The 26075-nt window shown below is 53.4% G+C and overlaps 9 protein-coding genes across 9 annotated transcripts; 6 read left to right on the top strand and 3 right to left on the bottom strand.

The window, feature by feature from the left end:
• Positions 1-85: 85 nt before the first annotated feature.
• CDEST_02653 (uncharacterized protein) lies at positions 86-3069 on the bottom strand. Its single transcript, XM_062918812.1, has 3 exons — positions 2229-3069; positions 1466-2177; positions 86-1417 (listed from the first exon to the last, which is right to left on the bottom strand). The coding sequence occupies exons 1-3, from the start codon at positions 2931-2933 to the stop codon at positions 204-206; spliced, it is 2631 nt and encodes an 876-aa protein (XP_062774863.1). The 5' UTR covers positions 2934-3069; the 3' UTR covers positions 86-203.
• A 110-nt stretch (positions 3070-3179) lies between these two features.
• CDEST_02652 (Putative complex 1 LYR protein) lies at positions 3180-3539 on the bottom strand (the record flags this gene model as incomplete). Its single annotated transcript, XM_062918811.1, has 3 exons — positions 3180-3306; positions 3355-3386; positions 3447-3539. 3 exons carry the CDS (start codon positions 3537-3539, stop codon positions 3180-3182), a joined length of 252 nt encoding a protein of 83 aa, XP_062774862.1.
• Positions 3540-3771: 232 nt separating this feature from the next.
• Positions 3772-5341, top strand: CDEST_02651 (Putative fumarylacetoacetase-like protein; the record flags this gene model as incomplete). Its single annotated transcript, XM_062918810.1, has 6 exons — positions 3772-3969; positions 4028-4273; positions 4326-4361; positions 4411-4755; positions 4809-4909; positions 4963-5341. The coding sequence occupies 6 exons, from the start codon at positions 3772-3774 to the stop codon at positions 5093-5095; spliced, it is 1059 nt and encodes a 352-aa protein (XP_062774861.1). The 3' UTR covers positions 5096-5341.
• Positions 5342-6413: 1072 nt separating this feature from the next.
• CDEST_02650 (Putative IBR domain, Zinc finger, RING/FYVE/PHD-type, E3 ubiquitin ligase RBR family) lies at positions 6414-8887 on the top strand. The gene is made up of 2 exons (XM_062918809.1): positions 6414-7266; positions 7318-8887. The coding sequence occupies exons 1-2, from the start codon at positions 6557-6559 to the stop codon at positions 8786-8788; spliced, it is 2181 nt and encodes a 726-aa protein (XP_062774860.1). The 5' UTR covers positions 6414-6556; the 3' UTR covers positions 8789-8887.
• Positions 8888-10010: 1123 nt separating this feature from the next.
• Positions 10011-10553, top strand: CDEST_02649 (uncharacterized protein; the record flags this gene model as incomplete). The annotated part of the gene is made up of 1 exon (XM_062918808.1): positions 10011-10553. The coding sequence occupies one exon, from the start codon at positions 10011-10013 to the stop codon at positions 10551-10553; it is 543 nt and encodes a 180-aa protein (XP_062774859.1).
• Positions 10554-11474: 921 nt separating this feature from the next.
• On the top strand, positions 11475-14326 carry CDEST_02648 (Putative DNA repair metallo-beta-lactamase, ribonuclease Z/Hydroxyacylglutathione hydrolase). The gene has a single exon (XM_062918807.1). It carries the CDS (start codon positions 11655-11657, stop codon positions 14289-14291), a length of 2637 nt encoding a protein of 878 aa, XP_062774858.1. The 5' UTR covers positions 11475-11654; the 3' UTR covers positions 14292-14326.
• Position 14327: 1 nt separating this feature from the next.
• On the bottom strand, positions 14328-15357 carry CDEST_02647 (Putative U6 snRNA-associated Sm-like protein LSm2; the record flags this gene model as incomplete). The annotated part of the gene is made up of 4 exons (XM_062918806.1): positions 14328-14637; positions 14694-14796; positions 14918-15065; positions 15176-15357. The coding sequence occupies 4 exons, from the start codon at positions 15355-15357 to the stop codon at positions 14606-14608; spliced, it is 465 nt and encodes a 154-aa protein (XP_062774857.1). The 3' UTR covers positions 14328-14605.
• Positions 15358-15481: 124 nt separating this feature from the next.
• On the top strand, positions 15482-17109 carry CDEST_02646 (Putative HhH-GPD domain, DNA glycosylase, 8-oxoguanine DNA glycosylase). Its single transcript, XM_062918805.1, has 3 exons — positions 15482-15721; positions 15779-16115; positions 16169-17109. The coding sequence occupies exons 1-3, from the start codon at positions 15603-15605 to the stop codon at positions 16928-16930; spliced, it is 1218 nt and encodes a 405-aa protein (XP_062774856.1). The 5' UTR covers positions 15482-15602; the 3' UTR covers positions 16931-17109.
• A 232-nt stretch (positions 17110-17341) lies between these two features.
• Positions 17342-21585, top strand: CDEST_02645 (Putative armadillo-like helical, splicing factor 3B subunit 1, TOG domain-containing protein). The gene has a single exon (XM_062918804.1). It carries the CDS (start codon positions 17467-17469, stop codon positions 21118-21120), a length of 3654 nt encoding a protein of 1217 aa, XP_062774855.1. The 5' UTR covers positions 17342-17466; the 3' UTR covers positions 21121-21585.
• The last annotated feature ends 4490 nt before the right edge of the window (positions 21586-26075 follow it).

Below are 26075 nucleotides of genomic sequence, written 5' to 3'. Positions count from 1 at the left end.
ACAAGCCTATTTGTTCGACATCCGACATGAAGGATATTTGATTCCCATGTTCAAATCATCAGGCAGGGAACGTGACATCGTCGGGGTAGCAAACTGTATACGTAGGATTCATGCACCTCGTGCCGATGGCGCCGCGTCTATCACTATGAAATAACGCCGTCTCTACTCTTTTCGATCCCTAAAAGGTGCATATTCATCCATGGTCACTGCGCTCTTGCCTCCCTGGCGGCCTTGGACTGCCAGATCTGCGCCTTGAGTTTTCTCGAGTCAGCCCGTCTTTTCCTCGCACGTTCCTTGGCTGGATCCGGCTGATCCTCGTCGCCAAGAGTCTCAAAGGCCTTCAAGTCCGCCAAAAATCGACGAATACGGACGCCCGTCTTTTGCCGGATCCAAGCGTCGACCTCTTCATCACAAGCAGCCGATATTGCAATGTTGAGACCTCGCAACACATCCCTGTCATCGATGTCCTTGTCGTCTTGCCCCTTAGGAACGGAATCGTCATCGTCTCTGAACGTATCTAGACCCTGTGCAGGTAGTTGCTCGGAGGTTGGACTTTTTTCGTTGCCTGTGGGAGGTGGGAGTAGCTCGACATGCTCGTGTTTTTGAGAAACATCAGGTTGAAGCTGTTTCGTCGAGTCTTGCTTTGGTGTTGTTTCGGTTCCAGGCCGCTTCGGTTCTTTTCTCTCCATTTCTTGAGACGCAACCTCCATTGCAATCTCGAGAGACGAAGAGGTGCTCAACGTCAGTTTCCACGTAGACGGAAGATCCGTGTTTGATGCGACTTCCTCATGGCTCGTCGTTGCAGATCGCTCTTTGTGTTTTGCCTCTGGGATGTTTGAAGGCACTGGCGGGCTTCGAAACATCCTTCCGGACTGGAAAATGGGCGGGTGCTCAAATCCCATTTGCGTACCTTGTAGAACAGCCTTTTCCATGGCCTTTCGCTCGGGCTGTCTGATGGATACCCTCAGGGGTCTGTTCACGATCCTCTGGGACTTACTTGGCTTTATTTGCATCAGACCATTGGTGAATTGCACTGGAGGCTTGTTTTCATCTGAAGCAGGCACAGGGACCGGTTTTGTGGGTTTCTTAGCTGCTGCGTTTGGTGTTTGCCCTTCAGGCACAGCATTATCTTGACCTTCGAATATATTCAGCTGCGACTGTTTACGGATCACTTTGAACGCCGAAGACTTGTCTTGTTTTTTCGGCGTTTTGAGGCGGGTTTGGGCCTTTGGTGGTATCGGTGGTTTCTCTTCCTCCAGATTACAAGCTGATTTCTTCGGTTGTTTACTTCGTGGACTTGGTTGTTCTACCTCGTCTAGAGGTAGATCGAACACACGGGGCTTGCGGTATATCGATGGACGCTGCGCAGTATTTCCATGCCACGTTTTGATTCGAGTGTCTCGAGATGAATGTTCACCTTCGCGGTCGTTAGCATGCAAATACCCTGAATGGGGACTAAACTTACGCCATCCGTGTACACCTTCAGTTTTCTGTGGGTATACTGGCTGCCACTTTGCCAATATCTTGTTCGGCGTGTCAATGGTCGTTGGCGTCAATATAGGAGGCGCTCGGCTCACGGATACATCGACTGATTGGTCTCTTGCGTTTGGGAAACAAAGAAATTTGCAGCAGTTTGATCCATCCTTCTTCGCCGGTGCTTCATCGATGAAAGCGAGCTCCCAGATATCTGGTCGTGTGAAAGCAACCTGCGTCCCGGAGCTTGAGGAATCGCTGGAACTCGTTGAAAGGCTCCTCAAGCCATCAAGCTGAAGGTAAACCGGTTCCATTTGATTCTGCGGCTCCTTGGTGTGATATTTCATGGGTAATACGAGCTTGTCTTCTGATACGGTAACTAGATTCGACTCCCTCATCGTAGACTTCTTTGGCGGCGACCGCTGTCTTTGCTGTGCAGATGTTACTGCCAGACCGGCAGCCTGGAACTGGTCCTCGTATGGAAGAAGTGCCGTCACTGTGTGAAGCGATACCACGGACTCTGGCGTCGGAGTAGACACTGGTAGGTTGCCCGCAGCCTCCCTACGCTCAGCGTATATTTCCAGTTGCCTGGCAAAGCGATCTACTTCTCGGCGGCGACTTGAAGTCCGCGACGGCGGGTGGGGTGCTTCCAAAGAATGGTTCGATAGCCTCTTAGATGGCGATGCAACAAGGGAAACTTGACTCTGCTGCGAAAGACTACGGCGGACAGCCTCCTACAGCTGTGGATCAGCAACGCCGAATCGTTTCTCATGGGCGCCCCCAGATGCGCGGTGATGAAAAGGGTAGGTAGGGTGCGACACGGCCATGATGGGGACTTCCTGAGGTTGGTCTGGGCCAGAAGTGGGAGTCTGACGTTTGGCCTGGGCATGGTTCGGCTTGGACCGAATCGAAGACCCAGAGGGACCAACGATCGGACTTGTGTAAGCATTCCGAGTTCTTGTCGGTTGGCTGGGACCAGCAAAATCCGGCCGGGGACGAGCCAAGATGCCTCGTGACTTCGGCGAACTGGGGCTGGCCATTGCAGGGTCGTACATTGCAACGTACCACGCTGGCGGCGTCCTCTGGATTGATGGTCTGTTCGGCCGTCGTGGATTCGGTGTCAGGGGCTGGAGCGCATCAGATGCAACGAGCTTGCGAAGTCTTTCAAGCTCTCGCTCTTGGGCGGTGGTCTTCGAAATTGGCCTAGTCGATCTTCCGACAAACGCAGCTGTCGTTCGGGAACGAGAAACCTTGCCTGACGGAATCCGGACTCTGCTCACTCGCTTCGTGTAGATCGGTTTGCGTTGCTGGTGACGAAGGCTCTCCAAAGACCGGCTTATTGGATGGCGGAAGACGTTCTCTGCTGCTTGGTGGGCGAGATGAGGTGCAGGTTTAGGAATGGGTGGTGAACAAGTTGAAATACAAGTACAGTCCCGGAAGACTCTGTCGCAGTCAAGCATTGTCCATACTCGATGGACTGAAAGATATCAAAGTTGAATCCAAAGAAGAATTTGTGATGGTATCATGTGGTCTAGGTAACAAAAAGTTGCATAGGAGAGACATGTGGTGATACAGAGGGGAGGCGTCGGCGCCATCCCCTGCGTCCAAACGAGGACGACCTGTCCGGAATTCTTTCCGCAAACGTGGTTTCCTAAAGGGGAAAGGCGTAAGGAGGCCAGTGTCATGGCGTGCACAAGACGGTTTCCTTAGCGGCTAACATCCTTGATGCTGGGTGAAGAGTACGTCTCTAGTTGGCGCCGACCCTTCCGGAGCAAGTGCTCAACGACAGAAAAGTCGCGCTTGTCGACAGTAATGTACCTGTCAAACTCGGTCCTGGACATCGGTTAGCATGCTGTGCTAGAAACAGGTGCACAAACTTGCCTGGTAAATGTTCGAAAGTGAGGCTGCGCAGTCTACAACAGTATTAGCTCTCACATGCAGGTCGATCGACTACCTGGACGAAGAAATCTCACCTCTGGCTTCTTGCGAATTTCTCGAATGCATTGCCTGTAGAGAGATAATACCTCCCGTTGAAGACCAGATAAACCGCGTTTTGCTACAGCCATCTTGAATGCCAGCTCGGCGTCGATAGAACGGAATGCGTGTTCCAAAGGCGGTTCATCAGAGAATCGTGTGCAAGATACTTAGGTAGCTCAAATCGTTGATGTCAGACTCAGGAAAGAGCTCCGTCTCTCGGGTTGATGAAAAGTGGAAACCACTAGCAATGAAGCATGACTAAGCATCTGCAGCTCACAGCGCAATGGTGCCAGAAGATTAACCGGAGCTGTTGCCGACACGATGAGCAATGGCCGCCGAGGTATTGTGGGGTTGACGGCTGGTACGGCATGCTTCCCAACCTTCATCTCATTCCATCACCCTCAGTCCACAGCTGCTCACAAATTGTACATCCGATACTGGAGTGTTTGCTTCATTTGTATTGTTCTTTTGCGTTCGGCGTGTTTGTTCGCTTCAGTCGCCGTGATGGCTTCGTTCTCTGTGAGTCGCAACTGCCTTGGTTCCCAGTGCCCAGCAGATCCACTGACGCCCGTGCCAGAGACTCGTCCGCTTTCTTGCCCGGGATGGCAAGACGTATTACGGCGATGCGATCCTCCCTAGCGGTGTCACCGACATCGCTAAGGCGAGGCAAGCCCGTATTGTGACGGGCGATATCTTTGGGAGACATGATGTCACAGAAAACGTCGCCGACATCCGGCTGCTGCTGTCCCCTCTGGCTCCTGAGCATGTCAGGACTGTGCGGTGCCTGGGTCTCAATTATGCGAACCACGCAAAGGAGGTCGGCGTCGCCCAGAAACCCATCGCATCGCTTGGATGACTAACCGGACGACTTGCAGTCAAACATGGCCATTCCCAAATTCCCCGTCCTCTTCGTAAGTCCTCATCAGCTCAGGTGACACACGCCACAGCTGACCCCGCCAGTACAAACCGGTGACCTCCCTCGCCGGACCGACCGACCCCATCCCCGTGCATCCGATCGCGCAGACCGGGAGCACCTTGGACTACGAGTGCGAGCTTGTTGTTGTTATTGGAAAGACGGCTGCCGGGGTGTCCGAGGACGATGCACTCGACTACGTACTTGGGTACGCTGTGGGCAACGATGTATCGCACCGTGAGTGGCAGATTCAGCGTGGCGGCGGCCAGTGGTCGCTCGGCAAGGGCTTTGACGGCTGGGCGCCGTTCGGCCCTGGTATCGTAACCAAAAAGGTCGTCAAGGACCCGCAGAACCTCAAGATATTTACCAAGGTTAACGGGGAGACTGTTCAGGTGGGTGGCTTGTTGCGGCGATGGATTGCGGGCTAAGAGCTCACGATTGGCAGAACAATAACACCAAGGATATGATCTTTGGTATCAAAAAGACGATCTCTTTTCTGAGTCAAGGCACTACCTTGTTGCCGGGAGACGTCATTTTTACCGGAACGTAAGTTTTTCAAGTATGATTCCTGATGGTGTCGTTGCTGACAACGGGTGCAGTCCAGAGGGTGTCGGCATGGGCCGCAAGCCCCAGTTGTGGTTGAAGGACGGGGACGTGGTTGAAGTTGGTCTTGAGAACGTTGGCTCTTGCATCAACAAGGTGGAGTTCAGCAAGTTGAAATCAAGGATCTGAGAGATGACACGGTCGGTTACGGTTGATGTAATGCGTGATTCTGTTGGTCTACGCAAATGCCAGCTGGAGGAATAGCATGGAGGGCCTATTTTGATGCTACAGCAGAACTGTCATCTAGAGCCCTGAGCATTGTGCCTTTTGGCTTAGTGGTACACATGCATTTCGTTTGCTTGTAGCTCCTCCTGTCTTTGTGCGAGTCGCTGGCGCCAGCCCGAAAATGCACACGGTATGAAAACAGTGTTAGTGTACAACTCTCAGTGTTTTCCGTGAACTATGATCTCCCATAAAACATAAAAACGCCATCAAAAACGGCCATGGCAAATGCTGATCTTTTAACTTCCTGACACGGTAAGCAATGGCCACAACCACCCGCGAGCCTTCGTCGGTAGCGAGGCATCCGTTGGGCACGCCAAGCTGATTTATTTCAGCTCTATCGCCCAAGAAGAAATAAACAATGATAAACAAAGCTGCCTGCCTGAGCACGGTTCAAATGTAAATATCAACAGGCCATGCAAAAAGACCGAGGCTGCAACCCATTGACACTCAAGTTTGACCATGGTTCGAATGCGGCGATTGTTGTTAGCAACGTGTCTCGCTCGGGTGGGATAGGTCGGCTTCTTCATCATCCCCGGCAACCCTGTGCGCTAGCAACGTGGATGCCTGCGTTCTCATGAAGCAGAACGATCTCAAAAGTCAACAGAGTCCAACGGGGCTGGTTTGGAATGCCCAGCTACAGCTACCTACGCTACCTACCGAGGTCGGTAAGGTTGTGTGACACCCAATCCGCCCGGCCCCCTTGGCCTTCGGTGACCCACTGCAGCAGAGATGCCTGCACAGCCCACGCGCTAAATAGCCGACATGCGTATCTGTATCTGCCTACCTAGGTACCCAAGGTATCTATCTTGATAGGTAGTACCCGGGTGGGTGTGAGTCTGATACCCCTAAGCTCCGCCCCCTACAAACACTGCTGTTTCCAACATTCAACAAGACACTAGCACCACCAACCAAGATTCAGCTGGCTCGCTGTTCGTGGTGCAGTCTGCCTTGACTATTGGCTCAAACCAGTGATTTCCCCATTCGACGCACCAAACATGCGCTGACGCCGTTTCGAGCTCTTGTCATATTGTCTCCAAGCCCCTCTATAGGCTGGCCTATGCAGATTCAGCCCTGCGAGGAGGGGGGAGACTGCCTCGTCAGATGTCATGAGGCTCGGGAGAGCCGCCATCATACCTGGGCTTTATGGTCGTTCACACATAGGTAGTGTTCTGATCACCTTGAGTGCTTGAAGGAAAGTCTATATATCGCTCTTCCCGGACCTCGGCTTGGTGAGAGACGTGTGGATGGACATTGGGCTCGTGTTCATAGCCTGGTTCGATCCGTGATCAATCCCACCTCTCCAAGTCTTTCTCGGGAGAGTCTTATTCTGTTCACATATGTACAATTACTGCAACCGTCGTTAAAATGGAAACTGTATCGTCTGTGCCTTCCCGTCTGGAGGAAGTCGTGGGGTTCTACGGTGACCCCTTTGTGGCTTTACAAAACGACGAGCACGAGGTCAAGCCACTAGAAATCAACAAGAATCGCGAAGGAAAAGAACCTCATGGGGATCGCCAGCCTGAAGAAAACCCAGTCGAGGCGGCCGATGAAGTCGACTGGACAAAGTACAACCCGCCAGCCGCCCTCAAAACCGCGCCAAATGTCACGAATGCTGTGCTTCTCGAGGTCTTGCAGACCTCCATCGGGAACGTTCAAGCAAGAGGCGACGAAGAGAATCAAAGACGGGAGGAAGAAGAGAGACAACGAGAGGCGGAAACAATCGTGGACCAAGAGGGCAGCAACAGCATGAGGAATGCCCCATATCTCCCGATAATCATGACAACTAGCGACCCCGAGACATCTACATGTCAGCCAAGCGAAGACGACCATAACTTCAAACTCTTTCCGGAGCTAATGGGTAACAGTGAGGGTCGTTCAGCCACTGGACTTATCGTGCTGCCATTCCAGCCAAAGAAAAAGAGCCGGTTTGCCTTGGCACGGATTCTGCAAAAGATTGGCGAAAAAGAGGCAACAAGGAGGCCTTTTCGCCTGGGCGGCAACTCAAGCAAGATGAGTATGGAAGGCCCATCAGAAGATGGGTCCGCAAGCAGCAAAAGCAAGGAAATACACACCGCGTAAGTCCCTGATTTCTCGGAGAGTGTTCCATGTTTAACAAAAGGCGTTAGCGAGTGTGTATCATGTCTCGACGACTTCAACTCGAAGGACATGGTTAAGGTTACCTGCCATAGATACTGCCGCGAATGCTTTGAGCGCCTTATCACCACGGCTATCCAAAACGAGCAGCAATGGCCTCCCAAGTGTTGCCTCAATGACATACCATTCCGTACGATCCTGCGTTATGTCCCCAAAGACCTAGGCAAGACGTACAAAGACCGCGCAGCCGAGTGGAAGATCCCCATCAGCCAGCGCATATACTGCAACCAGCCCGACTGCGGTCTCTGGGTCAGACCTGACCATGTAAACCAAAGCCTCTGCATCGCACGCTGCTCAAACGGCCACTGGACATGCACCACCTGCCGTGGCCCGCAACACGAAAACTCCGACTGCCCACAGGACCGCGACTTGGCGCTGACAAAAGCCCTCGCTGCGGACGAGGGATGGCAGCACTGCTCAAAATGTCAAGCGCTGGTCGAGCACCGGGAGGCATGCCAGCACATGACTTGTCGTTGCGGGCATGAGTTCTGCTACGTCTGCAACCAGAAGTGGCGAACGTGTACTTGCACGATGGATCAGCTGAATACCATCAAGGCCGGAGCTACGACGCGGCGACAGGAAAGACAGCGGAGGGAGGCCGAGGCCGAGTCCGAGCTTCAAGACGCTCTACGACAGATCGAGGAATTCGAGCGTGAAGAAGCGCTGAAGGCCGAGTTATTGAGGCAGGATATGGAGAGGCAGGAAGAAGAGCGCCGACAGCGCGAGCTAGAAGAACGTGTACGTCTAGAGAGCCTCCGACGTCACCAGATTGAGGTCAAGTACCAAGGACTCCGGGAGATGCTTGACCAGATCCACGACTTGCAGGAAGTTATCGTGCGATACCAGCACGACAAAGAGAAGGAGCTGGCGTCACATGAAGCGTCAACCTTCATGATCGAGCTTGAGGCAAAACAGCAGGCGGAGTATCTCGAGCTCACCGAGATGGCCGCGCGGAAGCTGGCCACTAAAGAACAAGCACTCGCGACGGAGTACATTCTCCGTGTGATAGAGGAGAAGAAGACGGAGGATGCCTACCTGCAGGTACTAGAGGGCTTCTTCGCCGGCAAGCCAGCGAGCGAAGCGCGTGTCGAGGAGCTTATGCGGCAGCTCCGGAAGAAGATGGATAAGGGGTGGCGGGCGTGGGTAAGGTGGAGGAAATCAGAGGCGGCGGCGTACAAGATGAAGGTAGAGGACGAGCGGACAATACGAGAGGAAATCATGTACAGCGTGAAGAAACGGCACGAGGAGAGCGTCGAAGAAGGGCGAAGGGAGCTTGGGAGGAGGCAGGCGGCCGAGCTGCGGTGGGTGACGTTGGTTGTTGCGGAGAGGGCGCAGTTGTTGGCTCGGATGGAGACCGCGGAGGTGGAGGACGGAGCCGATGGCTTTAGTGTAAGTGGTAGCGAGGGAGAGGCGGCGTATGAGGGTGTGTCTGGTCCGAGTTGACGGTGGCCCATCGGCGGCCTGTTCTATCTGGCTTTGGCCGTCGTTGCCATGATGATCAGGTTATGGCTTGAGTAAAGACTTTAGGTAGAAAACTTCACTAAGCTCAATCGTTTCCGGAAATTCTACGAAAAGGTTGGTGGCCATTCTTGAGTGGTTTTCATGTGAGTCGTACTGAGGCTTATACTCAACGGTTACTGACGGAATGCGCATGGACGTTCCATGTGTCCATACATGTTCCTTGGCGTCTGGATATCTTGTTTCGTAGAACCCTGGCCCTAGGTCGACCACTCTATACCTACACACTAGTCTTGCTGTTGTGTGCTCGTTAGACACTAGATGAATCCCAACCGCAAGACGGGGATCAGTAACGTAGGGGTCGCCATGATAACTCGTAGATGAAGCAAACAAACATAATGACAGTGACGAAACGCACCGACGAAAAATAAACCACTTTAAACTTGACGCATTCGCAGCCCTGGTGGAAAGAAATGACGCCATGGATGATTAGTTCTTTGGTGGCTGGCAATGGACTATGTCTATCGAGCTCTGTTAGTCTGGAGAGGCACCACGACGGGAAAGGGGTAGGAATTGCTGGCTTGCTCTTTTCGCACCCCTTATCTCTTGGAAACGTATATAGCAGTCTCAAAGCTATATGAACCATTTACATGATCTGGGTAGGATCTGCTGTTAGAACCTACTTCCAACGCGTCTTTGTTCTCGTCGTTACCAAGTCAGGGGACTAGAATGGCTGTTGTGAAAAACTTGATGAAGAAGAAATCAAATCGACAACCCTTTGTTATCCTAGCAACCTAGGTCACGGTCGAGTGCCTTGGTGTCCATTAGCACACTTCCCTGAATTACGCTCCAAGGAATCAGCCGGAGGCGGCACGAAGAGATGAGTCGAGCGTACGCAACGTCAACAAACAAATCGTAGTGTTTTCATTCAGTTATCTGGTCTAGCTTCCTTCCAATTTGATCTACTTGCTTTGCTGCAAGTCTATAGAACCAGCTCGAGTTGTTCGAGGGAAGTCATCAACACGTCTTATCCTCCCAACAACAACGGCGTCTTCGTTTTACTTCGCCCCCATTGCTCTTTGCTACACTTGGAAAATTTCAACTCGTGTATTAAAAGACTGTAAGTATATTTATATCAATATTGGAGGCTCTATGTAACATTTTACGCCAGACTTTCACATCGACGACTTGCCGAGAAGTGTCCAAGATGGCTGGCCTGCCTCTCACCCTGACCGAACACGCCCACGCTCGCTGGATCGATCAGCAGAAAGCCGATAAACTCAACTTCATTAAAGACGTGTGCTATTGGCTAAGACTCTCCCTCGTTGCTTCGACTCTTCAGATCATTCTTTTCACCTCTGTTGCCATCATGGCACTATCCGAAGACCACGACCTCGAGGATTGGCTCCCTCTCGCCTGCGGATTCCGTGTCACGGCTGTTATGTTTTCCGAAATTCCTTTCGTCTATGGAAAAACCATGTGGTTTTCCATCTGTATTCAGTATCGTCTTCCCAGCCATGCGATCGAATTCGGTTCGACGATGAGTCTGGTCCAACAGTTCGTTCTCATTTGGGTCATTGAGCCGACGATGATTCAGGTTTGGCGCGCTCATCAAGCAGAGGAGCCTCTTCTCGGACAGAGCACTGGCGCTCTGCTGGCGACGTTCGGGTTCGTCACCGCCATTGTCGCGATGCGAAAGATGGCTCAGCGATCACGTTTTCTCACCGAACTTGTAGTTTGCCTTGAGTGAAAGCAACGACACAAATGAATGTGCAAGGCAACGAAACAAGAGGAATGGTCTTGCAGCGATTCAGGGGAGAATGACTCGAGGATGCGGGGGACCAGAGTGATCTCAGAGCAGAAGACTGGAACCAAGACAGACTACGGAGGTGGTTGTTGCATGTAAACGTATCTTAACAAGAGGAGAGGGTCCATTCAAGTCTACCATGAGCTCATCGCCGCCTCCTGCCTCGATAATTTATGGCATCACACACTTAGTCCACAATGTGGACGTGCCTCCGGTTGTGAGGTCGCCAACTTTCTAGCAAGATGCCCTGTCAGGCTAGACCCTGACAAATCTGTAAGGAGACAACTAAAACGCAGGCCTGCAACTCACTTTTTGTCTGTTCAAGCCAAGGAATCCTCTGCCTAGTCTTTCTAACTCGAGCTGAATATAGTCCTTTTGTCTCAGGGTAGGATTTTAAATAAACCTACAACTACGTCGAAGACCGTTTTTAAGGTCAGATCATATCGCACCATGGATATTCGAAGATACTTATGCCACTTTTGACAGGTCATGATTAGGGACCGTCAGCAGTCTTGGAGTTTATCTGAGACCGAGACGAACGCCTAAATTTCTAAGACGGAATAGAGGTTGTGAATTGACCGGCCTGGAACAGATACGTCGACGTTGAATGGATATGATTAGTTACTGTCGATTGAATTGAGTCACGGTCTTCAATGCAATTGACATGGTTAGGGGCACGCCCGTGCTTGCCTTTGACCAGTGTGCATCCTGGAGACCTTCACAGGTGACTCTCATTCCACGCGCGTCAACCAATTAAGCTCGCGTGGTCGTCTATCTCATCACGTGACCCCGCGACAATGAGTTATCCGACTCTGAAGGGTGTCTGTCCCCGCGCCTTTTCGTGTTTCTCAAGGGTGGTCCAAGTCCTAAACGTCACTATAATTTGCCTCCAACCCTCTTGCCCAGTCTTTGCCCCTCGCCTTGCACAACGCGATCTCGGCGTAGCCATTACCAAATTCGACTCACATATTCTCTGAATCCTTTGACTCTCGCTATAATTGCTCAACTTAAATTAGAATTGCCGACCCTAGTTGTCTCGACAGGATGGGGCCTTCGTCCTCAGCAGCGCGGAAGCGAACCATCACTCCGAAGAAAACATTGACCAAGCTCCCACTTTCCAAGAAGCCCGCAAGGCCGAATGCTAGCATTTTGAATTTTTTTCAGAAGACCGAGAAACCCGAACCGACTCTGTTCCTCGATGGTCACGATAAACTCGTACCCCCCCAGAACGGAGGAGGCGAAGAGATCGAGATTTACGATGCTGAACCATGGGAGGAGGACAAACGATTCAACGAGGTTGAGGGCCCGAGCAAGAGGAGAAGACTTAGCCAAGGGGATGAGGAAAGCGAAGGAGAGCCGTTGGAAGAAAAAAAGCCCGAAAGCCCCATGCAATCCGAACAAGTTGCATTATCGCCACCCTTGAGTACGAGACTCTCAAAGAAGCAACAGGCGAAGCATAAGGGCCCCTTCCTTGACGACTCCGATAGCGAAGAAGATTCTGGCCCGGCAAAAACGGCAGGGTTTCTTGGGACTATCCGAAACCGCCCGCCTATTGTTCCGCCCCCCAAGTCAGAAGAAAACTCAACGAGCCCCGTCATATCGGAAGAGGAGGACCCGATGCCGCTGATTTCGTTGGGCAAACGCGAGTCAACGCCGTCCGCACAAGAGACTAGCTGTCCGCCACCGCCAATGAAGGTTGAGGACTCGATCGACGCTGAGTTTGCAAATGTTGACGAATTTGGTGACTTAGACGAATTTCCCGACGATGAAGACTTTGGCGGCGAAGAGTATCGCATGATGCGGTTTATGAAGGAGCAAGCCCGCTTAGAGGCTGAAATTGAGGACGAAGCCACTGGGAGTGACTCTCTCGACGGCCTCGTAGACCGTGGTCGACTGGGCGACGCCATGGTAGCCAACTGCCCAATATGCGACGGTAGTCTAGCTGGTATCACCCCCGACGAGGCAACACGACATGTCAATGCGTGCCTCGATGGCAGCCCGATCCCACTTCCCCAATCCAACGAAACCAAAAAGCTCAAGGAAGGGGGCATTGCTAGTTCGCCGATGCCTGCTTCTCCAGAAGTCAGCAAACGATTCGCACGCGCTGCTATTCCCCGAGAAGGTCAAGCCAATCCCTTCAACCTGGGCGAGATTGAGAATAAACCAACTTCTGCCTTCAGCAAGCTGATGTCAGGCCATGCTGAAGACGCTGCGTGGGCTGGCGCCGCTGCCGCAGAGCACTCGGCACGCGGCAAACCTGCATACCAGCGAACCTGCCCGTTCTACAAAATCATGCCTGGGTTCTACATCTGTGTGGATGCCTTCAGGTATGGTGCGGTCAAAGGATGTAATGCATACTTCTTAAGCCACTTTCACAGCGATCACTACATTGGGTTGACTGCCAACTGGACGCATGGCCCCATATACTGCAGCAAAGTCACCGGTGACCTGGTCAAGATGCAGCTGCGTGTTGCTGCCCACTGGGTTCGGCCCCTCGAGTTCGATGAGACAGTCGAGGTGTCAGGCACTGAGGGTGTGACGGTGACTATGATCTCTGCGAACCATTGTCCTGGAAGCTCCCTGTTTTTGTTCGAGAAGAGCATCGGGAAGGGAAACAGTGCAAGGAAGCAACGAATATTGCATTGCGGCGACTTCAGGGCTTGTCCGGCACAAGTCGGGCATCCTCTGTTGAAACCCGAGGTGCAGGACTCGATTTCCGGCAAGACCAAGCAGCAAAAGATCGATGTTTGCTACCTGGACACGACTTACCTCAATCCACGCTACTCGTTCCCGCCACAAAACGATGTCATCAAGGCTTGCGCAGATATGTGCAAGTCCTTGGCTCCGGATCAGTCGTTGATGGACGACACATGGGACAAAATTAACAGAGAGGCTGGCACGGGAACCGTCAGCAAGTTCTTCACCAAGGTGAATGCGGATGGAGAAGTATCGGAGTCCAACCCGAAAACTGCCCCCAAGGACCGTCTTCTTGTCATCTGCGGAACTTACTCAATCGGCAAAGAGCGGATTTGCAAGGCCATCGCCCAGGCTTTGGGTAGCAAGATTTTTGCATCCAAATCCAAGATTAGGATTTGCTCTAAGCTTGGCGATCCGGAATTGACGGCTCTCATGACAGATAACCCGTACGAGGCTCAAGTCCATATGCAGATGCTAATGGAGATCCGTGCGGAAACCCTCCAGGAGTATCTGAACTCGTACAAGCCTCACTTTAGCCGCATTGTCGGGTTCCGCCCCTCCGGCTGGAACTATCGGCCACAGGGGGCAAGCAAATCAGTGACGGCCAGTACACAGCCAAGCACCATCCCTACGACACAGATTTTCCAGGCCCAGGCATGGCGGTCACGGTTCGGGGCGAAGGACTTCGTACCGCAGCGCGGCAGTACCAAAGAAGCCATGTGTTTCGGGGTGCCATACAGCGAACATAGCAGCTTCCGAGAGCTGGCAATGTTCATCATGTCACTGCACATTGAGAAGGTCGTTCCCACGGTGAACGTCGGCAGCGAGGTATCAAGGAAGAGAATGAAGGGCTGGATCGACAAGTGGTTGGCCGAGAGAAGGAAGGGCGGGCTCCTCCGCCCTCTTGAGGGCGAAGAGGGTGAGTGTAAGGGAGTCAGGCTTTGGGATGGCAAAGATAGCTGTGGAGGAGGTGTCTGGTGGTGACGGGTTGACACATGATAAACAGTATGATGAGTAATGGATTATGAACAAAAATTGGTTGGGCGCGCAAGTACTTTGAACGTTGAATGATTTCGTGGATTTCTGGTTGGATATCAAACTCTCTCACCCTTTTCGCGTCATCGTCTCGTCGATTGTTGCCAAACGCCACGAACCCCGTCCCGTTGAGCTAGCTAATCTAGCAGCTAGGCTTTGGCCCCCGGTTCTTGACGTTCGTGGGCCTGTTTTTGTAGAGCCCTCGTCATATCACGATGTTTAAGTCCCTTGTGAACACTACATCATCCCCAAGCACTGGTGGTCTATTTCGCCTTTGCGGCCTGGGCAGCAGCCTCTGATAAATCTGTCAGCGTCATCTTCGCACCTGTGACCAAGACCATCTGGACTCACCTCTCCGCGTCGCGTCCTCCAAGAGCGGTACGTCTACGGAACCAGCGGGAAGATGGACGTAGCGCACAACGGAGCCACGGATGAAGACATTTTTGACGGAACTCTGTGGGTGTTATTCGGTTAACTACGAGCTCCGCAGTGCCTCTAGCCAAGGTGAAGGTCAAGAGAGGCATTGTTTGGTGGTGAGAGAAGCGCCTTAGCGAGGAGTTAACGCGGGGACTGACCAGGTGCGGGTACTTGAGCTCCTCGACCACCGAAATCTCTTCCAGCTTGATGTTGAGGTACTGATCGACGCTCTTCAGGATGCCGCGGATCTGGATGTCGTTCTTGAGTTCGACGGTGACCTCATGGTCTATGAGCGTCTTGAAGAAACTGAGGGTAATGGCGTAGCACGTCAGTACTTGAGGCGTATGAGAAGAGATGCAACGGCACGAAGACCCAGGGGTGGGTTATGCTTTGTCCGAGTGAGTTGCAAAACGTACCTGAAGAAGAGCATGGTGGGCAGTTTGATGGAAGCTGGTTGTGGTGAGCCGCTCAGGGAGGTCGTGATGCTCGTAAGGTTGAGTGCGACGAGGTGGAGACCGAGGTACCGTGCGAGTAGACGGTGTACACAGTCTGGCGGGGGCAGATTTTGTTTGCGGAAGACCGTGATGTGGCTTGACATGTGTGGCTAGCGAGTCTGTCTTCGACTCGGTGGCGGCGACCGCCCAGTGGCCACTGAGGCGGCCAGTCCGTTCAGGGGAATGAATAATGTGCTCGTAGAACGCCTTCCCCCACCAACCTGTAATACCTACTGTCTCTCTCTTACTACCTCCAGCTATTGATCAATTGGCATCGTGTCATTCGGTCAACACATCTACCAGGGTTTAACATTCTATTGTGTTCCATAGAACCAAGTCGAGCTTGAGCATGTCTGTCGCCCGGGTGACTGAATGGCGCAAACTGCCTCTTAGTCTCACTGAGTTGTGTATCGACACGACTTTGCGATGTGGCCAATCGTTCCGATGGCGCAAGATCAAGAATGAATGGTTAGATGAATTGAGTTACTTGCGAATGCAAGATTGTGATACTAAACATTAAGTTAGGTGCTGCACACTATACGGCCGAATTTTGTCGCTGAAGCAAGATCCAACTCACCTGCATTACAAGGTCACTTGGCCTGCGAAGCCAACTTATCCGCTCACGCCCCCGGTGGTTGACAACGAACTCGACGGCGACGACACCGAGGAGTTGCTGCGGCACTACCTGAGTCTCAAGCTAGATCTTAAGTCTCTGTACGAGCAATGGTCCGCGGCAGATCCGAATTTTCGCAAGAGGGCCCCTGAATTCGGCGGCGTCCGCATGCTGAGCCAAGATGCATGGGAAGCCCTGATTTGCTTCATTTGCAGTAGCAACAACAATATCTCGAGGATATCACAGATGGTTAGAAACTAACGATGCGACCCTGGCAGAGGTCTTTGCTCACTTTCGTCCAGGTTCACAAGCTCTGCATACATTATGGACCGCTCGTAGGCCATATTGGAGATGAGCCGTTCCATGACTTTCCACCACCCGAAGCCCTAACGGGTAGCTCGGTAGAAGCGCATCTGAGAGAGCTCGGCTTCGGCTATCGGGCGAAGTATATCGCGCAAACGGCGTCGATCATTGTGAATGACCGGCCCAGGGGCTGGTTCGAGGGCCTGACGAACCCCGAGAACCCATGCTTCAGAAAGACGCCAGAAGGCTCTCGGTTGCCTCAAAGCACGTATAAAGAGGCACACGAGAAGCTCCTCCAACTAGCTGGCGTCGGGCCTAAGGTAGCCGACTGCGTCTGTTTGATGGGACTGGGTTGGGGCGAGGCTGTGCCGGTGGACACGCACGTCTGGCAAATCGCCCAGCGGGATTACAAGTTTGGCAAGACCAAGACCAAAACGTTCAACAAGACCATGTACGACGCCGTAGGGGACCACTTTAGAGAGCTGTGGGGTAAGTATGCGGGCTGGGCGCACTCAGTTCTGTTCACAGCGGACTTGAAGACGTTTTCCGAGCGGACAGTGAAGAAAGAAGAGGAGGGAGAGGGGGTGACGGCGAAGAGGGAGGCTACTGGTGACAAAGACGCGCCGGTTCTGGGGACGAAGCGCAAGGTCGTGAAGGCGAAGGTGGAGATCAAAGTCGATCACGAGGTGACACAGACGGCGTCTTTGGAGTCGTCGCCGAAGAGAAGGAGGACTCGGTCACAAGCACGAAAGACGGGCTGAGGAATACTCATTTGAAAACTGCACCGTTGTGTTCTCAAATATTTGCGATGTCTTGGCGGGCCTCTGGGTATTGAGTTGATTGTTGGTCCAATCTTCGATCTGTGCACCACTCATAACCATTTGTTAGCGATGTTCCATGTTTGCATCCAGTCATCCTGAAAAAAGACACCAGCCACAAGAGCCGGGTGGTTTGACGTAACAGTTACACAAAAACAAATTGAGTCAAGTGCCAGAAGGAAAAGTGCAACCTGAATCGATGATAATCGTCGTATTGCACTTTTTTGGAGGTTGATACCATAAAAGTAGGCGCCCCGGTCTTGGCGTCTCTCGGCTAAAATTCGGGCGTGGAATGTCTGGTGGCGTCGAAGACAGCAAAGCTTTTGCCTACGCAGATTGCAAACTCTCCTGTGACGACTCCTGCTCCCCCCTTCAGCCTCATCAGCAAACAAACAACCATTACTGATGCGCGCCGCCATCGCCAATCGACCACTTGCAACCTCACAAGTGACATGAAGCCACAATACCCATAATTCAAAATGTCCGACGCAGACTTCGAGACCGTCCGGAAGCTCCAGGCGGAGCGCAACGCTGCCGCCGCTGCGAAAAAGGGCTCGCACACCTTCGACCCGACCAACCAGCGTGCCGACACAGGCACCAAGCAGAAACTCACCGATAGCTTCGACACCGATCTGTACGATCGCAATGGCGTCGACAAGTTTGCCGGATACAACACGTCCATCCCCGCAGGTGAGGATGATGACGACGAAATGGAGGGCACCGACAATACGCGCCGTCTCGTCGGCCAGTACACGGCTTCGCGTGACATGATTGACGAATTTGCACGCGGCGATGGCGTCGAGGAAGACGACCCGTTGGCGGGCCGTGGCGAGAAGAGCAACAGGATTACCGATCGCGAGACTGACTACCAGAAGCGCCGCTTCGACCGCGCCCTCTCTCCCGTTCGAACCGATGCCTTTTCCAACGGCGACAACCAGGATGGCTCTAGCTACCGCGAAATCATGGCGAGGAGGGAACTTGAGAAGGAGGAGGAGGAGGTTGCACGCAAAATCAAAGAAAAGGCCGCAGCCGGTCCCGAGGAAGACGGCAATGTTGCTCAGGCGACTTTACAGGATGACGACAAGGAGAACGCCCAAGCAGGATCTACTGAGGAAGTCTCTGCTGGAAGGAAGCGTAAGAAGAGATGGGACGTGTCGTCCGCGCCAGCTGCCGACGAGGAGGCCGCTCAGCCGTCAGAGCCTGCGAAGTCTAAGCGGTCACGATGGGACCAGACGCCTTCTTTGGAGCCCGCAGACGCGCCGAAGAAGCGATCAAGATGGGACCAGGCACCCTCGGCCACTCCTATGGGAAACCAGGGGCTCGCCACTCCGATGCACCCTTCACAAGCGGGCGGTGCTCTCCTGCCTACGACCTTCGGGACGGATGTCTCGGGACGCAACGCGCCTCTGAGCGACGAAGAGCTGGATGCGCTTCTTCCCGGCGAGGATCAAGGATATAAGATCCTTGAGCCGCCGCCAGGATACGCCCCAATTCGCGCTCCTGCCCACAAGCTCATGGCCACGCCAGCACCGCAAACCGGGTTCATGATGCAAGACCCCGACTCTGTCAGGCTGAGCGGAAAGCCTGTTCCGGCAGAAATCCCGGGCATTGGCGACCTGCAGTTCTTCAAGGCCGAGGACATGGCGTACTTTGGTAAGCTGACCGACGGCTCTGATGAGAACAGCTTGAGCGTGGAGGAGATGAAGGAGAGGAAGATCATGAGGCTGCTCTTGAAAGTCAAGAACGGTACTCCTCCAATGCGTAAAACCGCTCTGAGACAGCTCACCGACAATGCCAGGCAGTTTGGAGCCGGTCCGCTCTTCGACCAGATTCTCCCGCTGCTCATGGAGAAGACGTTGGAAGACCAAGAACGTCATTTGCTCGTCAAGGTCATTGACCGTATCCTCTACAAGCTCGATGATCTCGTGCGGCCATACGTCCACAAGATTCTAGTCGTCATCGAGCCGCTGCTCATCGACCAAGACTACTACGCCAGAGTGGAAGGACGCGAGATCATCTCCAACCTTAGCAAAGCCGCTGGTCTGGCCACCATGATCAGCACAATGAGACCAGATATCGACCACGTTGATGAGTATGTCCGAAACACCACCGCCAGAGCCTTTGCTGTGGTTGCGTCTGCCTTGGGTATCCCGGCCCTGTTGCCTTTTCTTCGAGCCGTCTGTCGAAGCAAGAAGTCATGGCAGGCTCGACACACCGGTGTCAAGATTGTACAGCAGATTCCTATCCTGATGGGCTGCGCCGTTCTGCCACATTTGAAAGGCTTGGTAGACTGCATTGGTCCAAACCTCAACGACGAACAGACAAAGGTCAGGACTGTCACCAGTCTGGCCATCGCCGCCCTTGCCGAAGCGTCGAACCCCTACGGTATCGAGAGCTTCGACGACATTCTCAACCCGTTATGGACCGGAGCTCGCAAACAGCGAGGAAAGGGTCTGGCAGGTTTCCTCAAGGCAGTTGGCTTCATCATCCCGCTCATGGACGAGGAGTACGCCAACTACTACACCAGTCAAATAATGGAAATCCTTCTTCGCGAATTCTCCTCGCCCGATGAGGAAATGAAGAAGGTTGTCTTGAAGGTGGTGTCTCAGTGCGCAGGTACCGATGGCGTTACTGCAGGCTACCTCAAGGAACATGTTTTGGACGAGTTCTTCAAGAGCTTCTGGGTGCGGCGAATGGCCTTGGACAAGCGCAACTACAGGCAGGTTGTCGAAACTACGGTCGACATCGGCCAAAAGGTTGGCGTAAGCGAGATTCTGGAGAGAATTGTGGTGAACCTTAAGGACGAAAGCGAGGCTTATAGGAAGATGACTGTCGAGACAGTCGAGAAGATTGTTGCCAGCCTCGGCGCTGCGGACATCGGCGAGCGTCTCGAAGAGCGCTTGATTGACGGAATTCTACACTCGTTCCAAGAACAGAGCGTGGAGGACATTGTCATGCTTAACGGTTTCGGCTCTGTTGTCAACGCTCTGGGGTCGCGCTGCAAGCCTTACCTGCCACAGATCGTCAGCACCATCCTCTGGCGGCTGAACAACAAGTCGGCAACAGTACGACAGCAAGCGGCCGACCTTATTTCACGAATTGCTATGGTCATGAAGCAATGCGGAGAGGACGCCTTGATGGGCAAACTCGGTATCGTGCTCTACGAATATTTGGGCGAGGAGTACCCCGAAGTCCTTGGGTCCATCCTGGGAGCTCTACGGTCTATCGTCACGGTTGTTGGTATCACACAGATGCAGCCTCCGATCAAGGACCTCCTGCCCCGACTTACTCCTATTCTTCGCAACCGACACGAAAAGGTCCAGGAAAACACCATCGATCTCGTCGGTCGTATCGCCGACCGTGGCCCTGAGAGTGTCAACGCCCGCGAATGGATGCGTATTTGCTTCGAGCTGCTCGATATGCTCAAGGCGCACAAGAAGGGCATCCGTCGTGCCGCCAACAACACGTTCGGCTTCATCGCTAAGGCCATCGGTCCCCAGGACGTCCTCGCTACGCTGCTGAACAACCTTCGAGTGCAGGAGCGCCAGTCTCGTGTCAACACAGCTGTTGCTATTGGCATTGTCGCCGAGACGTGTGCCCCTTTCACGGTTCTCCCCGCCCTCATGAACGAGTACCGCGTGCCGGAGCTGAACGTGCAAAACGGTGTGCTCAAGTCTCTATCCTTCCTGTTCGAGTACATTGGCGAGATGGCCAAGGATTACGTCTATGCCGTCACCCCTTTGCTCGAGGACGCTCTTATCGACCGCGACCAGGTCCACCGCCAGACGGCGGCCTCAGTTGTCAAGCACATCGCGCTTGGTGTCGTCGGTCTCGGTTGCGAGGATGCCATGGTCCACCTTCTCAACCTCCTGTACCCGAACCTCTTTGAAACGAGCCCCCACGTCATTGACCGTATCATCGAGGCCATCGAAGCCATCCGCATGGCTGTCGGTCCCGGTGTGGTCCTCAACTACGTTTGGGCAGGTCTGTTCCACCCGGCACGCAAGGTACGGCAGCCCTACTGGCGACTTTACAACGACGCCTACGTCCAGGGTGCCGACGCTATGGTGCCGTACTATCCCAACTTGGACGAGGAGAAGGTTGACAGGTCGGAGTTGGCGATCATGCTCTAAGTTGCACGTGGGCCCAGCAGGGACGAGGGGAAGGTAAAGCGAGAGCGGAGAGACAAGGTTCAACGATTTTTTTTTCTAGCTTTTCTTTTTTTTCTAGGGTGTTCCAGACGATATCCAAGAAGGGATGTGTTATTATTTTCCCCCACGCAGGTCCACTAGTAGGGAGGGCTTGCGTCCGAAAGCGAGTGATCGAGAAGACCACAGGCCGAACGCAGGGCAGGCGGACAGTATGCGGTGTGTTGCGCGTCAACGGGCGCAAGGTGGCCATTGTACTTGAGTCATAATACTCGCATCTTGTAGAAGTCTCTTTATGTTGGTGGAGTATTTTCGAGCAAGAAGAAGAGAAAAAACCAGCGGCGTTGTGTGACGGGCAGAAAATAATTCACTTTTGCTCCCTCCGGGCGCCCCGTTCTCATAATAGGGCCCATATTGTTGTTATTCGGAAGGTTTTCAAATCATTTCAGCCCGTTGGTATCCGTGCCTGTCCGTCCAGCCCCATGCTCTCTCCCCCACCGGGTGGAAGTGCCCGTACGCTCGCTGTAATATGACTCGGTCTTCATTGCGGTGTTCTCTCTCCGCTTGGGTCTCCCCCTGCGATAGGTGCTGCGATGTTCCGCTTGGAGCCCCCTCCTCCTCCCCCGTGTTAATTGATTGAGGGCATCACCGATGGAGGGGGGGACCCGGATACCCACTCTCCGTCACTTTCCGTCAAGGACTGCAATAGCAATAGCATAACAAATTGGGGACCATACTCTTCATGCGGCGCGAGTGAGAGCCACGAGATAGTACCGACCGCATGGGACGACGGGGAGACGGCGCCGAGAACGTCTACTCCACTCCGGACCCGATGTTCTGACTTTCTCTCCCTTGGCAGTCTTGAAGCAAGCTGCTCCTCGTCTCGAATCGCATCGCCGAGCATGGGAGGCATGAGGAGGATGAAAAAGGACGGGATGGCTCCTTGGTGTTACCTGCTTGGAGAGACGGGCTGCCCGGTGACAAGTCTGGGGATCCTTTTTCACAGTCCATGAATAGGAAGAGGTATCTCACACGCGTCCCACGCAAAACCCGGTGGTTGCCACTGCCCCTGGTTCTTGGTTCCTCAGCTCCCGAATCACCGGTTGCCAGCATGCCGGCACGTCGTCGGCGGAGACGAACCTTAGAGACAGCGGAGACCGAGGAAGGCATCAGACCGTGAGAGCTGACACGATTCAGCCTCGTTGTTCCCGCCGCCCCTTGGCTCCAGCATGGGTCCCGTGCAATATATTTAAAAGTGAATGAATGCCACAAGCGGTCTTGAGGTAGAAAACCGAGCACCGCGGAAGGGCGAAAAAAAACCGACCATGTCATGGGTTTTCTCTTTCTGGAAGCCTTGTAAGGATACGCAAGCCATGACCAACCCTGCGCATTCCGATTCGGTGTAGTAGACATGACGGAAGAAGAGAGGATGATGCTGACCCGGACACCTTCGCCCTGGGGTACACCTCTACAGATTATTCTTCCACGTGCACGTATCGACTGAAGGGCGGGCGCTCACAGGCCAAGGTTGGGGGTTGAGTAGCAGATGCATGGCAGCATGTGTGTCCACGCGATTCAGTCCGAACTTGCCAGCGTCGCGCATCCGAGCTCGAGTCCTCTAACCCGTCCAGCTTGTTGTAGGGCCTAGCTACACGTTTGAAGAGGGGGGAAGGGCACCATGTTGACCTGGCATATATCGATCCCCAGCCCCAGTCAGCAGGAACGAACGACGTCTGGCTTGATCGAACTAGGATGTCCCCTTTCTAATAGGGACCAAAGCCTTTCTTGCCCTTCGACCCTCACTGTCCCTTACGGCCTCCGAGCATGGGTGGCCCTGCTCCTGTCAGGCACAGCTCACGTGTTCTCTGCCATTTCCATCATGTTAAAAATAAAAAAATCCAACAACCGCTCTCGTAGGTTTGCTCAGGTTACCCCTCCCAGGCACGGAGACTTGCTCCGTAAGAGGCAGTGGGATGGGTATCCAAAGAATAGCCTTTTCCAGCTTCCAGCTCGCGATAATTGACTTCATGTAATTACCTCGCGCCGGCTGTCCAATTTTTTGTCTTGCCGTTGGTCGTCGATACCGTACTCAGCAGTACCGCTGTATCTGTGGGTCAGGGGGCAGCATCTCATGTCTTTCTCCCCTTTTCAGACGTTTGAGATGTCTACGGAATGCAACTCACCCAGGGGCAGGGGATCCTTTAGTCGGCCAGTTGGTCAGTTGGGAGCTCGGCTGGCTGACTGGTAGATTCATTGTTGCCGCTGCCACACTGCCAGCTTCTCCATTTGGTTGGTTTTATTTGGGCACTTTCCCGTGGGGAAAGTCAACCCCTCGAGAACGGGAGGTGAGATGCGAGATTCAGGTGAGACGACGCGGGTAGATTGTCGACCATTGTAGCGTAAAATCTGGACAGACATCCCGACCAACGTAACGTTCCAACACAAAGAGTAACAGGAGCCTTAACTATTCAGGATTGTCTGGTTTCGTCCCAAACGGCATTTTATGCACTTTAACCTGCTCATTGTAGCGTTGTCAACCGGAAAAAAACATGTGTATCGAAAATCGGTCTGCCAACTCGCTTAGTCTATCCGCCACACCATGTCACATGTGTTGGAGGGCGACCCTCCCCACATCCCGCTGCTTTCATCCAGCCCTTGATGGATGCCTACGTCTACGCCTTCCTGCTGCTCTTGACGTCTTGTTTTTGTTCGTAGTGTTGCCGAACCTGCCTCAACTGTGTCGACTGGATAGTCCAAGCTCCGGCAAAGAAAAGGGATATGACGGCAATGGCGATGCTCTTCCCACGCAATAGGGACCGCACTGGGGATCTGCATGCTTGGGTTAAGTCGGAAAAAAGAGAGTTGAGGCTAGCAGGCGATAGTTCAGGCTGACTGAGGCGTTGCGAGTACCGCTAGCTGCCCTACGATGGTACGCTTGACCTTTATGGGCCCCAACTAACGGGATGAGTCATCGGCGAAAATCATCCTTTTTTCCACGAACTCAACCAGCAGTTACTGTCTGCTGTGCTATGATGGTACTTAGACCAGACATATTTGCTTTGATCAACGTCGATCAACGGAACCCCCGGCGAGTTTGCAAGCCTCACGGTACTCGACACCTTTACGCCTAAACACCGTAAAAGGCGACCCGTCACCAAGACGGTAAGCGCTGTCTCGGTGAGCTCGGCCTAATTCCCTCGCAAGCCTGGGGAACTTGTGGTGTTTGGGATAGTTGGCGAATGCTGTCGAGAGTATCGAGACATGTCCCAGAGGTCACAGGGGAAATCACTGGGGTCCATTATCTGTAAATCTATGATACGAGCTTGCTACATTCGCATGCCGCTTGTGTTGAAGAAAGGCACACAGGATCTGTTTACTGTGATACAGTGATCGGTGCGCAGTCTCCTAGGCCGCAACGCTATGTCTCATCTGAACGCAGCAGGCACAGACGCAGTGACGCCGCAGCCTTGCTGGACCGACGCGCCGTTATCGATGGTAAGGGGTAAGCCTGTGGCGATAGGATCCGAGGATTGGCATGTTCACGGGTTCCCGGACACTGAGCGATAACTTCAGCATGGCTCGCGTGTCATCCCATGCATAGGGCACTTATGATCACCACAGATCATCGCCGCCATTGTGTCTTCGTTCTCTATCCACAAACGGCCGGCCTACTCAACACATGGCCGGACGTCGATCCGGCAGTTTCCATCGACGATCCAGCGACCGCTAGACAAGAAGTCCAATAAGTTCGTGTCGGGGCTGCACTGTTGGGTTTGCTACGGCTTTGATAAGCGGGGTTCCGCCGCCAGCTGGTTCCTGGGATATGTCATAGAGTTTGCACCGGAGGTGCTGAAGGATGGGTTAGCGTCCCCGAAGTAGCTAATTCGGCCAGTTGGACAAACGGTTTGGCGCCGGGGGTCGCTCGGAAGCACGAAGTCAGTTGTCGTGGGCTTGGAACTTGCAAGGAAGATGTTAAGACAGCGGTTGACTCTGAGACCTGTCGAGTGAGATTAGCAGCCCAGACGGGTGAGTGGCGCTGGCAACGACTCGAGTGTTTGCTTGCCGTCGCAAAGCATTGCATGAAGATGGTGTGAAGGCGAATGTCCCGAACCTAGTTTGCATCCCGCAAGCTCTGATTGTAAGGGGTAACGGTCCGTAGACATGCGTGGCATGAGGGAGGAGTTGTGCGGCGGTGGCGGGTTGGGTTGCGCGTCTTTGTATCGGCAGAAGCGACGGCCGAATCATTCAATGTCGGGCAAAGGCTCTGTCTCAAGGTCGGCCCCGGGAAACGTAGATAGGGGGGTTAGGCGGGCGGTGGGCACAGTAGTGGAAGGGAAAGGCACGGGGAGGCTGTTGACTGCACAGGGCACTCGGATAACCGTGGTTGGGGTCGTGGTGAATCAACTTCGAGGAGAGATGGATAGTTGATACGGAGAGGTGGCCCGAATCTACTGGGAGTCCTAGGACGAAACGCTTCCGGGGAAAAGAGGTGATGAAGCGGGGGCCGGCGTGCGTTCATGGCGCTTTGAAGTACGTACCCGGCATCTTTCATTGTAGGTTGGTTGGATTTACGCAATACGAATACAGGTACACTATTCTAACTCTACGAAAAAGGAAGGCATGCGCAAATGGATTGATGGGGGATGTGAACGGCGATATACTACGGTTTTAGAAGGAGCGAAGCAAAAACGGCTTAGGGGGGTCATACGTCATTGAGTGTTTTAAAACACATCGCACGATGCCCCTTCCGTGGTCCCTATCTTTGACAGCAATTACACCAAGCCCTGCTAAAGACACCTTGTTCACATTGCTGAGGTTGCTGCAGAATCGGAAATATAAAGTTTCAGAAATGCGGTGCCCACTCAAGGATGTTTGTTTCCCTTCGATTTGCACCGGAAGCTGCGACTCCAGACGTGGCAAAGGAGGAGAAGGAGAGAAAG

Source organism: Colletotrichum destructivum, chromosome 2 (genome assembly GCF_034447905.1).
Source record: "Colletotrichum destructivum chromosome 2, complete sequence".
NCBI classification, from domain to species: Eukaryota; Fungi; Ascomycota; class Sordariomycetes; order Glomerellales; family Glomerellaceae; genus Colletotrichum; species Colletotrichum destructivum.
This window is presented reverse-complemented; position numbering and strand designations above follow the sequence as displayed.

Excerpts from the sequence above, each read along its gene's own strand:
- CDEST_02650 (XM_062918809.1), top strand. The coding sequence starts at position 6,557 with ATGGAAACTGTATCGTCTGTGCCTTCCCGTCTGGAGGAAGTCGTGGGG. Across the intron at positions 7,267-7,317 it reads AGCAAGGAAATACACACCGC|CGAGTGTGTATCATGTCTCG; the intron begins GTAAGTCCCTGA and ends AAAAGGCGTTAG.
- CDEST_02653 (XM_062918812.1), bottom strand. The coding sequence starts at position 2,933 with ATGCTTGACTGCGACAGAGTCTTCCGGGACTGTACTTGTATTTCAACT. Across the intron at positions 2,178-2,228 it reads CCCATGAGAAACGATTCGGC|AGTCAAGTTTCCCTTGTTGC; the intron begins GTTGCTGATCCA and ends CTTTCGCAGCAG. Across the intron at positions 1,418-1,465 it reads TGAAGGTGTACACGGATGGC|GTGAACATTCATCTCGAGAC; the intron begins GTAAGTTTAGTC and ends ACGACCGCGAAG.
- CDEST_02645 (XM_062918804.1), top strand. The coding sequence starts at position 17,467 with ATGTCCGACGCAGACTTCGAGACCGTCCGGAAGCTCCAGGCGGAGCGC.
- CDEST_02646 (XM_062918805.1), top strand. The coding sequence starts at position 15,603 with ATGTCTGTCGCCCGGGTGACTGAATGGCGCAAACTGCCTCTTAGTCTC. Across the intron at positions 15,722-15,778 it reads CGCAAGATCAAGAATGAATG|GTGCTGCACACTATACGGCC; the intron begins GTTAGATGAATT and ends ACATTAAGTTAG. Across the intron at positions 16,116-16,168 it reads TCTCGAGGATATCACAGATG|GTTCACAAGCTCTGCATACA; the intron begins GTTAGAAACTAA and ends ACTTTCGTCCAG.
- CDEST_02648 (XM_062918807.1), top strand. The coding sequence starts at position 11,655 with ATGGGGCCTTCGTCCTCAGCAGCGCGGAAGCGAACCATCACTCCGAAG.